This window comes from Manduca sexta, chromosome 20 (genome assembly GCF_014839805.1).
Source record: "Manduca sexta isolate Smith_Timp_Sample1 chromosome 20, JHU_Msex_v1.0, whole genome shotgun sequence".
Lineage (NCBI taxonomy): Eukaryota > Metazoa > Arthropoda > Insecta > Lepidoptera > Sphingidae > Manduca > Manduca sexta.
In genome coordinates, this window is record NC_051134.1 from 5,447,292 (window position 1) to 5,462,695 (window position 15,404).

A 15,404-nucleotide genomic window follows, 5' to 3' on the forward strand; every position below is an offset into this window, starting at 1 on the left:
TTCTTTCAATTATATGATAAAAAAAATACATAATTCCTACACGAACCTTTCTTTTGATTAACTTTTTTGCTATAAAAATAAATTAAGAGACACGGTGGAGCGCCACGCTACCATCTTGATGTTCCACCAGTGAGCAGGAAGCGTTTTAGCATTTATCATACGCACTGCTAAAGAATGGACCTCTTTGCCATTATAACCTGGGCATCTTCAAGTCACGAGTAAATAGATATTTTCTTGGCAAACGTGCTCCACCTTACGCCACATCGTCATTTACCATCAGGTGAGATAGTGGGCAAACGCAAGCCTATACAAAAAATCCCAGGAATTTGCCAAACTTCACATCTGAGTGTCATTTCAACCTGCTCCACTATCGAACCTGGCCAACGGTAGTTGGAAGCGCACATTCTCCAATCCAATTCCCAAACCATAAAAAACTTGACAATCCAGACACATCACGTCACACCATCCCACTCCAATTGTCACTCAAAAGCGGAATTGTCCCATCTCTGGTTTAAGATCTTATTTTTCATTACCGAGCCAGCGGTAAAGCGGTCTATTCACCGCTCACCACAATACAGTCAACAATAATGCAACGTCGTCAACAGTTCGGCCTATTCACAATGGGCACTGTGCTTATTTCACTTTTTTCAGCGACGTTATTACACGTTCCCATTTTTTAGATAGCGCGAAATATTTCGTCACTGTGACGGGAATGACGGGCTGACTGACGTAACAATGTGGGGTAATTAAGCATTTGCAATTAGTGGGAAGTTGCGAGTGATTTTTGTATGTAGTACAAATAAGTTTTGAATGCAGTTTTTATATTGAGGTAAAGACGCTTCGGGTAGGCATAAGTAATTCTAAGGAAAATGACACGAAAAATACTTTGTATCCATCGCAGTTTTGTGATGTAATCTCGAGAATTCCCTGGGAGCACAATACATTGCAAGAAGATTAATCGTATTTTAGAAAGAATTTCAAACCAAATTGTCTCTTTCTTTAAGGAATATTAACCTATAGACTACATCTATGTTTTTTTATGTTCCTTCACGTTCCTGTTTAGTCCCTATACACGTTCACAGTTCCAAGGAGTTGCAAAGCTATCGAGTTCCAATCACCCCCACCTCCCGTATTATTTTCATCCATCTAATCAGACATCGAGTGTGACCCACTACGAGCGTTCTCAATTAATAAAATACGAATCATCGGTTTTATTCAGACTTCAATCTTCCTGCTCCTATTGTATTTTATTTACAGTATTTATTTATAATATCCTCATGTGGCTATGATGATGATTTCACGTATACTTACGTCATATCAAGTCATTTCCCAAAAGGGTAGGCAGAGGTGCTCATGGCATCCACGTTTCGCCATAAATGTTCGCGTGATGTGATGAGACGCACTTGTCATCATATCAGGCAATTTCCAGACTCCGGCTTGATACTGAACAAAAACACCGGGATTCAAATCCGGGACCTTGGAGACCTTATTCTCGATGACAACATATTTGATTTTATACTAGCACGTCCGTGTTACGTTATCTTCCTGAAATTAGCGATGAATGGTATTCCGTATATCAGTTTCTATTATCTTAAACGCAACGCGGTGCGTTACGTACTTGTTACGCACTGTAAGAATGATATATTGTATAGAGAATTATGGTCATACCGTTCACAGAAAGCAACTTCGCTACCGACGCACACGGTTATGATTTGCGGAATAGTCTTATGTCACAACCACACACTGTCAAAACCTCACAAATCATGAAATGAACGAGTAGACGGCGTTAGGCTTGGCTTGTAGGATTCCAAATAGGTTTAATTAATTTATAGTCGTTTGTCGAGTGTCGGTTTTGGAACACAAATCAAAGGAAGCAACCATTTGCCTCATGCTTGTGATATCCTTGCATACCATCCATACGTTGGTCTTTTGTTAAGGTATGTAGTTTGTTGTAAATGTCAAGTATATGGGTCTAGCATTGGCTATAAAAAATGTAGATTTGAAAGGTTTTTAAGTGTTTCCAATGAAATAAAAATATCCTCTTGACCCGTACTTCACCTGCATGCAGAAAAATCCAATATTTCAACATCAAATACCATTAATAACGCTTTTATTTCAATTCAATACGAAATTATTCGAACCACTTTTAGATTTACCAAAGCCGAAAATAAAAAGGCTTTTTATGCATTCAGCCGAGAACACCGAAATGGGCGATCGCGGCCGTTGGGTAATTGCGGGTAGAATGAAATATGAACGTACTTCATCTTATTCGCGCCGATTCGCGCCCTCCCGCGTGATTACACATGTTTAGCGTCGACGGCTCGGCAATATTCGTTTCCAATATATCAAAAGCCGAATAGTTTCCTTTTAAAACCTTATTTCTTATATATATTTCTATATTTGCACGATAAAGTGATCCAACTGCACCCGATGGTAAGCATAAAGCAGTAACAATATCTACACTTCAGTAGTAATAAGGTACCAAGGATTGCTATCAATAGACTAGGTATTAATTAATAAGTACTTACAATATGCTGTAGGTTACCTTTTTAACCGACTTCAAAAAAGGAGCAGGTTATGAATTCGACGTGAATGCTTTTGTTTCTTAATGTTTGTTACCTCAGAACTCGACTCAAAAATTGGTACCTGTTATATGTTTTATTTTTTTATTTTGAGTGGTTTTTGAAGGCGGTTTAATTTTGTTAATACTTATTTACCTTTAACTACTAAACACCATTTAAATAAAACATTGACACTAAAAAGAACACTATCTACTTTAAGTTCTCAAAACCAACGGCAGTTAACAAATTAGGCCGAGAGCGAAAAAGGTGCACGGAAAAATATTCCGCCAAAATTTTCCACTTAATTTATCCACACCGGCTCGCTGTAGTTAATTAAATTCTTTTTAAGTGGCACACTCGGGGTATAATAAACTCTTTGAATGAATGCGACCCTGTCTAGAACGAGTTTGGATGCTTTTTGAGTTATTTTGATGGCACTGGCCGTTTATTTTTATTTGCATATAGGCCAAATCCTTCATATTTAATAGGTCGATCCTACTGGGAATGATAAGAGAGATGGACAGAGGAAATAAAGAGACAAATGGACAATGCACTTATCGATACCTTGAGCAACTCTTATTCGTTGATTTGTTTTCTTTGACGTTAAGAGTAAATAATTTGCTGGTGGTAGGTCTCTCATATGTGAATGTCCGCCTGGGTAGTTAAAACCGCAATGTCTATATTTGCCGCCAAGCATCAGTGTATAGTCACTGTTGTATTCCGATTTGAAGACCATTGTAGCCACTGTAACTACTGGACATAATAAGACTTAACATCTCATGTCTAAGAATGGCGAGTTTAGTGGAATACCAAACAATACTTTGTAACTCAAGGTATTGGATGGTGTTTCTACTATTTATACACGGACGTAAATAAAACACTCAAATAAAAAAAATACCTTTCACAGTTCAAAATTTTGTCTACATCTTTGCTATGGGCAGAAGTGAAAAATATATTTCTAACTCCTTCCTATTCTTATATTTCATTAATTTCGTTGCAGGTTAATATTAATGCTCTCCGGTACCGGCCGAGCTTAACCACTTAGCGTTGTAAAATGCTTGCCACTACCGATCTGGTCTTACAGAAGTTACAGTGGGTGTGAGGGCGGTATAGTTTTGAACCCTTGCAATGTAAACAATCTTAAAGTAGTGGGCCGCATTGCTTTGTCTCTTTCACTCTTTTCCCCGTATTTACCAGTTGGATAGAAACAGAAAATATTATAATAGCATTTGATGTCATGAAGAAGCGACACAAAAAATATTCTTATATATTTAACCTCCCGCTTCTATTTTCATGTACAGACAAGTCAACATTAACTCCATCCAGTCGCCTCTGTTTGAGGTTAGGTGGGTTATTATTTGAGATAAAACGCAATAAACAACCAACAGGCATTTATGAATCCCGGTGACACAGAGGGACATTAGGATCATGATCCCGATGAAGAGCGAAATCCAACTTTTAGGACTGACTGCACACAACACACCTGTTATTGGTCGCAGCAAAAACAAACTACATCGCCATCCACGTAGCTCAAACAAAAATCCATATTTTCACAAAATGCATGTTTCTGCTTAGCGTTAAAAATAAGCATTAATTTACTTAATGAATGGAATCTTTTCTTCTTCTTCTTCTTGTTCAGTCTTCATTTACCCAGTGCTGAGTAAAGACCTCTTCCATATTTCGCTAACTAGTGCGGTCTTGGGCTTTTCGCATCCAGTCTTTCCCGGCCGTCTGAATTATGTCGTCGGTTCATCTTCTACTGCTTTCATGCATAACATTAACATATTAACATAATGACGTTATTAATTGTACATTCTTTCTTTGTCCAAATATCGATTTAAATATAATATCCTTATAGCTTTGTCATCTTTGAACAGATGGTTACTTTCAGTACAGTGTTTATTTTAGTTAATATTTACAATGGAACGCTTGCGTGTTTTTAACCAAACACTTAAGTAAATTTTTCAAAATTAACGTATTTTAGTCACTATTAAATACATTAAAAACAATAACAGCTTGGCCTTGCTTTTGTCTTTTCGTTTTAAAGTTAACTTTGTCAGTATAAGGAATAAGTTCCATATTTTTCCTCAATTTATTATTTTTATTTTTCTACTCTATAACTGCCAGTAGCCATTGTGTACATTACCTGACTACTTTTTAGAGTGAAGATGAATCTGGGCATTAAATTAAAAAAAAGAACAAAATAACATTGTCGATGGTTTGTAGCGGTTTTTTTTTTGTAAACTTCTATTAGCTCTAAAATCTAAATATATACCATTAAGGATCGTTTCGGCTCATCAGATTAGAAAAAATAGAAAATAAAAAGTTATAAAATATACTTACAGATTTTATTATTTAATATTATTATAAATTTATATTGAACAGTCACCAAAGGTTTATAATTATTAAAAAAATGTGCTTGGCTTACCTTTGCAAACGAAATAAATTTCTACATTATTTGCTTGTAAAGGTCACAAGTAGAAGTACCAGCTTCCCTTTTGATTTTCACAATAACTACTGATTGTTACTATTCGATATAATATCATAACTAATATAATTATTCGTGGAAAAGGTAGAATAAATAGCAATATATTATAGGTCAAATGCTTTGCAAATGCCGCCCAGGTTTATTTTTTATGGGGTTATATCTCCGGAATATGGAATGGACAAATTATTCATTTTTCTTCTATTTCCTATGTTTAATTCAGTTTATTATATTATATGTAACAGAAAATAATATGAAAAAGAAATTCTTCTGTGAAATCAGCATAGAAATTTGTTGAAAAATAAAGCACAGTTATTCATGTTTCAAATATTGTGAGCAAAAGCGGGTGCCCGATAGGATTATTGCGCTGTCCTTTTCTCACTCACGTAGCGTAATGGCCGGTGGCACTGGATGACGTCACATTTCACTATATTTTAATTTGACAACTTCTCTTTCCACTAATTTTCAAAGCTATATAACTTACCTATTTATTATTGCGTGAATTTTAAAAATATTTTTCCAATGGATTTTGAATGAAATAAGTCTTTGATAAATATATTTAAAAATAAGTCGTCAACAACCGTGTCATCTTGCTTCGTTCTCTTCTTCCTAATGACATATAAACGTAGAATTAAGTTGCATTGGTAAAACCTTAGTTCACATTTGGTGTTTCTGTTGAGCCGTTGCTTGTTATTTCAGGATACGGATTGTTCAGAAGAAGACCATCAATCTTGTAGATGAGTCGAACCCTCATACTCTCAGGATATTTCTTTAACTTCTTCGCTAATATTTTTGCATATAAATCAAATTCATCTTCAACGTTTTCCTGCAATTAATAAATGAATGATACATTTCATATTTCTTATAAACATATTATAATAAAAAAAAGTTTCAAAATAGACCAAAAAAACGATTTCGTCATTCAATAAAAAATATCTAATTAAACCGACGGAAAAAAAACTGCTGAGGAATAATAATATCAGCCCTGTATTATATACTTGCCCACTTCTGAACACGGGCCTCCTCTACTACTGAGAGGGATTAGGCCACCACGCTGGCCTAGTGCGGATTGGTAGGCTTCACACACCTTCGAAATTCTTATAGAGAACTTCTCAGATGTGCAGGTTTCCTCACGATGTTTTCCTTCACCGTTAAAGCGAACGATAAATTCACAAAGAATACACACATGATTTTTTTTTATGAAAGTCAGAGGTGTGTGCCCTTGGGATTTGAACTTGCGGACATTCGTCTTGGCGGTCCGTTCCACACCCAACTAGGCTTCGCTGCTGAGGAAAGGAATTAATAATTAATCAGCTTAAAATAAATGCACAGCAAAGTAACTCCACTCGACCAATTGGTAAGCGGCGTGGAGTCCAGATAGACTGTCGACGGCCGTGAGATTATTGTCCCAGTCGACACAAATATGCTTCACCGGCCTCTTTAGTATCTGGATATACGAAGACTGCTCCGAGTAACACACTCACAAGCCACTAGTGGCGAAGCGTCCATACAATCCGATTCCTACCGGTTTCCCTTTTAGGTTTATTTACGTTTATCTTAGTTTTTGTTTTCTGTTAAATTGGGTATATGTAAACTAAGGCAATTTTTTTGCCTTGGGTTACCTTTTGAAAAATTTCGCCCTTCGCTACCGTAAGTTACTACGGCAGATTTTACTTTTACACTTTTAATGTAGTCTCATTTGTGCAGAGACAAATAACCTACCACCAACTGTAAGTACATCAGACGTCTACTGACGTCAAAACTAACTCGTCCAAAAGGGTTATAATAGTTGTTATACTATTATTTACCTCATGTTTCTTATTAGTGTCTCTGACGTCGTTTCCTGATGCTGGCAATGTATTAGTGGCATTAAAAGTTGTTAATAGAATTCCAAATGTCTCCACTTTGCCAGAGCTAATTGTATTATTCTCATCTTTGTTTGTTTTTATTTGTTCGAATGGCGTGGCAATGATCATAGACAATGTGTTCCATATATTATTCGTTGCGTCATCTTTGTGGTCATTTTCTTTTGATTCTCGTGGTGTCTTTTCATTAGCTTCAATTTCTGTAAATTTAAATATGTTTTGTAAATTAACGGAAAATTTAACTGTAAAGCTGAACCTGATGATTTTAGTAAAATATTATTCAGAGAGATTGTATATCTGGAGAGTCCATACTGTATTTTATATTACTTTATACTCCCTTGACCATTTATAAACTCTATTATAGAAAGGAGGCAACACCAGCATCCAAAACATTAACCAGTTTAAAAATACCTACATTGAATCTAAGAACTAACCAACTTTTTCATTATATTTGAGATAAGAGAGACTACAGGGCTATTATTTCGCTATAATAGCATCTATTTAAAATAGGTGAAGATGAAACAAACAATATCGATCATTATTCCATATAATATGTTAACATAAAAAAACATTCAATGAACGAGTGGTCTTTTTGACATGACTTATTCGTACGTACCTTGCGCCACTGCGATAGGACTCCATACAGCTAGGGCGAAGAGTAATACCACTGGAAAACATAAGGAATCCTATTAGAAATGACAATGAAACATTTATATTATTACTTGCGAAGTACTCAAACAAAAACTGCACAAAAATTAGGCATAAGTCAAAATAATTATGGATGAATTAAACTCCAGATTACATCAAACGGACAACACAGTCTGTTGTGCCATTGTTTAATGTATCACATATATTCACTCTTGAGTTAGTTTTAGTTACAGTTTGAAGTAATCGGGAAAAACGGTCTTACACCATCATCCGGTGTTACCATGACATGGAATTAATAATGGCAAAAAATATTGCCTACCTCACACTTTGATTGTTCAGTAAGTGCATATTCGGGTTAGGAATACTTTTTTATGCATGTTCTGTAATTACTTTTTTAAGTTTAATCGGTTATCTGAGAGCAAACACTAGCGGGTCCCGTCCAAAAGAATTCATGTGAAAACCTCCATTTCCCAAGCTGGAAATCGAAACCAGGACCTCTCACTTCATAATCAACTATCACTGGACCAAAAACACAATAGACAAAAATAACTCACCAAATACAAGAGCAAAGTAACGCGCCATGGTTACTAAAGAACAAATTGCTTTGAAGTATCAGCTGTTATTATAATATTATCTGTAACTTCAACGACAATTAAGACCTTACGATAACCTTTCTTCCCATCCGGTTATATCAACACGAGCACTTTCTCGCTGGTACACCCACTAAAAATTATTTTCATATTTTTTTTTTCTTTTATTGTGATGACGAGACGAGCTTGCCGTTCGCCTGATGATAAGCGATACGACCGCCTTTAAACAGTAGAAACACCATCCAACACCTTAAAATATAAAGTATCGTTTGGTATTCCACTCGTTATCCCGAGACGTGAGATGTTAAGTCTCATTATGTCCAGTAGTAGTAATTACATTAGCTATAATGTCATTCAAATCGGAACACAACGGTAAGTACACACTGCTGCTTGGCAGAAGAAATAGACATTACGGTGGTACCTACCTAGGCAGACTCTCACGTATGAGAGTCCTACCACCAGTAGAATATGGATGAATATGATAAAATGTTTATTTATTCAGAAACAACCCATAAACAACCATTATAGGGTACACTGAACTGGCGGAACTATTAACAACATAACATATACAACTATAAGCTTACTGTAACTATTTATAAAAAAAAAATATAACATGAATGAAAACTAAGCATAACAAATAACATATAACAAATTTTTTGAGGGCTCACTAGAGTTACTGTTACTTCGGTGGTATTTCCAAGTCATGGCACCCTTGAGCTGATACAAAGATGTATAAGTAATGAATTATAATATAATAATATCAGTATTATATACTTACTATCCTACTACTGCAGATTCGGATTGGTAGACCACATACATCCTCAAATTTTTATAGAGAATTTCTCAGGTATGCCGATTCCCTCACGATGTTTTAAAAATCAATATAAAGAATTAAACAAACATAAAATAAAACATACTTAATTTGAAAAAAAATATATAATCACCTATAAAAAACCTCTAAGAAGACAAAAATGTGTTTGTTCTCTTTTTTTATTTTCTGTCATTATTTGCCTCTGGGGAATTCCCTGCCGAACAAATCATAATAAAATGTAGTGTTTTATTAACTGACTTTAAAATAAAGAAACGCTTTCAAAACCCAAAAACATATTTAAAATTACCTATACATACATTGGTTACATTCGATAGAATATACGTCAATGGTGGTTACCAATTTTGGAGTCGGTGCCTAATTAAAATTAAACATTGTTATCGTATATTTATTCATGTATTTATCTAGGCTAGCTAGCAGTTTTAGCATTGTAATGTGTATTTTAGTGAAAATTACTGCCTGTGATTAGAGTAATGTAGACACTACTCTAATCACAGGCAGTAATTTTCAGAATATAAGTACGTAAAGGTAGACCTTTACGTACTTATATTCTTAGTTTGTGATTACACGTATAAGAATTTAAAAAGTTATGCAAAAGAAGGTATGCAATGCTACTGATAAGATATAATTTATATCCGCCCGGTTAGCGACCACCGTACACAAGATGTTAAAACCCGCCATAGTGGCTCACATAAGTGTGTCGCATTCCGGGATCAGCCTGTGTATAACCGGTTCCAACAGGCCGGCATAATTGTGTCGACTGCCGAGGGGTAATCATTTGTCGTCAGTCGACATTCTATTGAACCCCACTTCACTTACCATCAGGTGCAGTGAACGTTTTTAATATCAGACACAAAATATAAGGAAATAATAACTATAATTTACTTAATTTAAAATTGCACGAATATACAAGGAAAATTTAAGAAATAACATTTGTTGCTTAATTAAATTGATAATATAAGTAATTTATGTACACATAGACTGTTGATCTGTTTAACGAATAAGATACCTATTTCTTTGGGGAAAATACACTCACAAAGTTATATGTGATAAACAAATACTTATAGGTAGGTATGGTCTATAATTTTAATACTTTTATTTATTTATTTTTACACTTTATATACGGAGAAGTATATAGGCGGACTTAATGCCAAAGGCATTTCCTACCAGTCGACCTTAAGATGGTGCAGAGATAAACAAGGTAGGTGCATCTTCATCTATATATTTAAAATATATATATAATACTAGCTTTTGCTCGCGGCTTCGCCCGCGTGAAGGTGTTTTCCAGGATAAAATTCCACTATTTGATAAAAGTCTTGCTACATATTTTCCCGGTACTTATAGGTTCAAACTAATTTTATCCCCAATCTATAATTTCAGTTCAATCAGTCGAAAATCTAAGAACATTTATACAAACTTTCATCCCCTATTTTATCCCCTTAAGGGTAGAATTTATCAAAATCCTTTCTTAGGGGATGCCTACGTCATAGTAGCTTTATGCATGTAAAGTCTTAGCCCGATCCGTCCAATGGTTTGGGCTGTTCCTTGATATATCACTGTCAGTCACCTTTGAGTTATATATTATATTAACAACTGAAGTTAGCTAAAATTGAGTTTCTCGAAGCCGACCACTATTTATGTACTATGTATTTTGAGACTATGCAATTTTGTCGCGTTCGCGATTCACTTTCACTTTTGTTGAGTTTCAGAACGCGATATTAGACCCTCCAACGCGCACGCGAATTTGAACTTTATGCAGCGGTAATAAATTACAAATTGACTCTCCATTTTATTTAGAAAACGTTTGTATGGGAAATAGAAAAATGCTGTTTTGAGGATTTTCCCGGCAATTATTCGAATTTTTCTCACCTTTTAAATCTTCCCTAGACCTCCACGAATAATTCAAGACCAAGATAAGATAAATCCGTTCAGCCGTTCTCGAGTTTTAGCGAGACTAACGAACAGCAATTCATTTTTATATATATAGATTACTCTATTTATAAATTAATACTTATAGGGCGTATTCACAAAGAAACGCTTTTAAGAGGGGGGGACTGGTGTTGCGAGGTGTCGCGGGTAAGAGGTCTGATCCAAGCCACAGCTTCGACGCTGTCCATGGTAGTGTGCGTGCACTTGCCGCTCGCGCACACTGTAAGCGATTAAGGAAAATAATGAATAAAATGATCTATACCTTAGTGGTCGATACGAAGAGACTAGAGAGATCTACGTATTATTCTCCGGTTCTATGAATGTTTGAATTACCTACGCGTAATAGCTAAGTATTTTAGGATGGGAATCATAGTGCCAATGTATCGAATAAAACTCACTTGAGGTAAATCGCAATGCCGCCCATAAATAGTGCAGAGAAAAGTATTTTTTTTTTTTTTCATTAAACGCACGATAGTTTAATGCTTGTAAAAACTATGCATAATACATAAAAGGAGGTATAATACTCCTTTAACTAAAACACAACAGGCTCTACACACTGGTGCATAGCGACAAAATTATACATAACTAGCGACCCGCCCCGGCTTCGCACGGGTGCAATGCTGATACTAAATACACTACAGAAAAACTGTGAACGTTGTACATAAAAACATAGCGGACCGCTCTGGCTTCGCACGGGTATAACATAACATAATAACAGTATTTCTCCACTATTTAATGGATGTTATTATACATATAAACCCTCCTCTTGAATCACTCTATCTATTAAAAAAACCGCATCAAAATCCGTTGCGTAGTTTTAAAGATTTAAGCATACAAAAGGCCATAGGGACAGAGAAAGCGACTTTGTTTTATACTATGTAGTGATGGCTGTCGGCACATCAGAATACATCATCTAGCAATATTAATACTTCTGCAAAGATATCGGTATATCAGTGGTGAAAGGTGAAAAGGCGACCCAACATACAAGTACCAAAATATGCATAAATGCGCTCTGCAAGTCGTTCTAGGAAAGCCGACAAGAATCGGATTATATGGACCCTTCACTTCTGGTACATACCTGATGCATTTTCGCACTATATTATAAAAGCCTTATCACCTACGCCATACAGATACTCAATACTTCTCTGAAGATATCAATGATCCAGATTTCTGTTGCGGGAACAATGATATTCATTAATATTTTACGAGTAAAAACTTATAAAATTTAATTAAAACAGAAAATTACTGCGCATGCACACGATTTGCTCACAAACGAGAGATATTCAATTTCATTAATTGAAGCTTAGTCGGATTTGATTAATTTCACCGTCATCTTGGAAGCAACTGTCAGTATATTCCCGACTCATTGATCTACAACTGTTAAGATGACCCAATCATGTAGTATATTTCAATTAAAAAAATAAATTGTTCAGTATTATGATCTGTGTGCGCGGCGCCGCATAATCTATAATTAAAGGAAAAACACTTTTATCTACGTCAAGTAGTTATTTAGCGAATAAAGAAAATAAATGTACTTAAAGATATGTAAATTTAATTGCAGACCTTATCTTATATTTCAATCATCTTTGCATTATAGACAAGCGGGAATACCGGGGATGTTGGACTAAGTTTTTATATAAACATTGTGGTTTTTCCTCATTGGGAAGAAAATAAAGGCGTCGAGATGGCCTTTGAACATTTTATTGGGGTAGCTTTTAATGTACCAACCACATCAGAGCTTGTCCATAGATAGAATATAACTACAAACATAATATCTCTTTTGTCTAGGTTCAACATTAAAGTAAGTATAAAAAGGTTCAAATCTGTATAAATATGCTAAGAGTAAAACCATTTTGAAGAAATGCTCTAACTAAAGAAACAAACATGTTGATGTCCTTAATTTCAAAGACGTAGGAATATGTGCAAACAATACACCCACTAGGCTACTTTCGCATTGTGTATTCTGTCCCATCAAATGATGAGAGGTGAGCCTATCAGCATAATATCGGGCACAAATATCGGACTTCGGGTTAATACTGAGTAATATCACTTCATCCGAACGGTGATGGTATATTGCACGCAATACGATTCCGCGACCGAAGCATTAAAGTAATATAAGTATATTTATTGTGTAATTACTAATTTTTCAAGAATGTTCAATTTTATCAATCCACGGAGTCGTTATCGAGGTTATTTGACCAAACCGTCTGGTTTGGTTAAACAAACAATCTGACAGAACAGAGCTCGGTGCACTCGAAATTATGTTATCATAGCTACTTTCGATAGATTTCGATAGTTTCTAGCGTCAGGCACGACTGCTTGCAATGGTTAAATATGTTTTGCTGGCATCGCTGGCTAAATCTTTATATTTAGTCCGACTAACCCCGGTCTCCCAGCCAGCTGACGTAATAGTCAAACTGACAGTGGCAAAGAATCCATACAACCCGATTCCTGCCGGCTTCTCTTTATGTAGAATCTAATCATGATCAGAACGATTTGCAGACGTACTTCATGTACCTATATATTAGTACCATTATGTTGAGTCCAGTTCCCTTTCAGAAAATTTCATCTTTCGCCAGTGCAAGCTGAAAAACTTAAAAGAAAGAGACAGCGATAACTATTTCAATTAGAACATATGAAAATGATAATTGATCGATAATTATTATCTTAATAATTAAGTGAACGGGTGATATTGATAAAGTAAACACGGAAACCCTATATAAACACCCGAATTTATTAAATTTTTATTACGTTCTCTAATGACGTAGTGAACTCACTAACTGCAAACATGTCTCGCTACTTTCTCATCTTCTTCCTCGGTAAGTATTTTTTTAATCATTCTATAGTATATTCATCAGGTTTTCATTACGAATTTGTAGAAACATCTTCGCACTTATCAATAATTTAATAAACGAAAACTGGGTAGTAGCCGCCATCGCTTAGGTGGCTATTAAGAAGTTAATAGGTGAGATCCTTTGACGAGGGCCATACGCTTCCTCTCTTCTTGGCAAGATTATTGTTCTCCATGCTTTGTAATTGTCTATGATCCCAGATCCTCCTTTTCTTCCCCTGTCCTATCTTCGTTTCAGTTATCTGTTTTCTCTTAACTGATAGCTCATAAAACAGAATATAGCGTGTTAATTATTATTATTATTATTATTGTTTTTGAATTATTTTCGACAATGTTTTGCTTTTTTTCAGCTTCATTCGTCGTTGCAATGGTAGCATCCATGCCCAACGATGACGTCCTGGCTCGCTGTAAGTTGTTTTTTTTTTATTTTGCTATTTTTACTTTCAAATGGATGTCAAGGCGGCTTCCCCATCAGGGACCCTGGGCTGCCCCGATATTTCAAATCGATGATAAAATTGTGTTTATTTTTATTATAAAGATAATTGTAAATGGTAAAAGACAGTTATTAGATAAATGAACATCGTAATTTGTAAATTGAAATATGAAAGCGGCGATAGCCTAGTTGGATGTGGAACGGACTGCCGAGACGAATGTCCGCAGGTTCAAATCCCAAGGGCACACACCTCTGACTTTTCTAAAATCATGTGTGTATTCTTTGTGAATTTATCGTTCGCTTCAACGGTGAAGGAAAACATCGTGAGGAAACCTGCACATCTGAGAAGTTCTCTATAGGAATTTCGAAGGTGTGTGAAGTCTACCAATCCGCACTAGGCCCGCGTGGTGGACTAAGGCCTAATCCCTCTCAGTAGTAGAGGAGGCCCGTGCTCAGCTGTGGTCAAGTATATAATACGGGGCCAGGGCTGATATTATTAATTTGTAAATTAATTTTCCGAAAACCGTCAAATAGCCAACTGCACAAACATTTTTCGGTGTGGTATCATCTAAATGGAATTCTAGATCCAAGTTTTAATGTTGTATTTGTTTCAGCTGCAAAGCCTGGAAATTGCCCCTCTGACGAGGGTTGGGCATCAATTTGCACGAACACCTGCTTTAGAGACTCTGACTGCCCCGACGACCGCAAATGCTGCCTCTTCGGTTGTGCGCATCATTGTGTTGATCCAGATTTTAACTAAACGAATCCTGGCACAGAAAAAACAAACAAATCTTATGAAAATTGTCTTTGGATTATAATTCGTTATAATAAATATATTGATATTACGCGCTGTTTTATTTGATAATCGATCTATAGTTATATGTGTTAAGTTATTTTGATACGACGGCGCATGCCCCGGATCTACGGGATGCAAGCCGGGGCCCATGTCCCGGGCAGCGAATTCAGAGGGCGGCAAATTCCAAACTTGGCAGATGAATACACAACTAATAATGAACGCAATTTTTACTACTGAGATATCCATTACACACATAAATTATTTCCCACGAGGCGCGAAATGATGATGATAGTGATGATGACAAAGTTAAAAATATAGGTGGTGAGGGGCGATATTATCCACATTTTGTACCGCCAATCCCAATCAATCTCCAATCCCTTTCCAAAAAATTCAAGATCCGGGACTGCGGCGACATAA

At 35.8% G+C, this 15,404-nt stretch overlaps 2 protein-coding genes across 2 annotated transcripts; one reads left to right on the forward strand and one right to left on the reverse strand.

The window, feature by feature from the left end:
- Positions 1-5,492: 5,492 nt before the first annotated feature.
- LOC115443506 lies at positions 5,493-8,232 on the reverse strand. The gene is made up of 4 exons (XM_030168941.2): positions 8,114-8,232; positions 7,528-7,578; positions 6,855-7,111; positions 5,493-5,872 (listed from the first exon to the last, which is right to left on the reverse strand). Exons 1-4 carry the CDS (start codon positions 8,139-8,141, stop codon positions 5,699-5,701), a joined length of 510 nt encoding a protein of 169 aa, XP_030024801.2. The 5' UTR covers positions 8,142-8,232; the 3' UTR covers positions 5,493-5,698.
- Positions 8,233-13,603: 5,371 nt separating this feature from the next.
- Positions 13,604-15,036, forward strand: LOC115443526 (WAP four-disulfide core domain protein 12). Its single transcript, XM_030168965.2, has 3 exons — positions 13,604-13,726; positions 14,109-14,165; positions 14,806-15,036. The coding sequence occupies exons 1-3, from the start codon at positions 13,696-13,698 to the stop codon at positions 14,949-14,951; spliced, it is 234 nt and encodes a 77-aa protein (XP_030024825.1). The 5' UTR covers positions 13,604-13,695; the 3' UTR covers positions 14,952-15,036.
- Positions 15,037-15,404: the final 368 nt, after the last annotated feature.

What these genes read in the sequence shown, in the direction of transcription:
- LOC115443506 (XM_030168941.2), bottom strand. Translation starts at nt 8,141, where the DNA reads ATGGCGCGTTACTTTGCTCTTGTATTTG. An exon ending in TTACTTTGCTCTTGTATTTG is followed by an intron (nt 7,579 to 8,113) that starts GTGAGTTATTTT and finishes TATGTTTTCCAG; the next exon opens with TGGTATTACTCTTCGCCCTA. An exon ending in TCCTATCGCAGTGGCGCAAG is followed by an intron (nt 7,112 to 7,527) that starts GTACGTACGAAT and finishes TTAAATTTACAG; the next exon opens with AAATTGAAGCTAATGAAAAG.
- LOC115443526 (XM_030168965.2), top strand. Translation starts at nt 13,696, where the DNA reads ATGTCTCGCTACTTTCTCATCTTCTTCCTCG. An exon ending in CTTTCTCATCTTCTTCCTCG is followed by an intron (nt 13,727 to 14,108) that starts GTAAGTATTTTT and finishes GCTTTTTTTCAG; the next exon opens with CTTCATTCGTCGTTGCAATG. An exon ending in CGATGACGTCCTGGCTCGCT is followed by an intron (nt 14,166 to 14,805) that starts GTAAGTTGTTTT and finishes TATTTGTTTCAG; the next exon opens with CTGCAAAGCCTGGAAATTGC.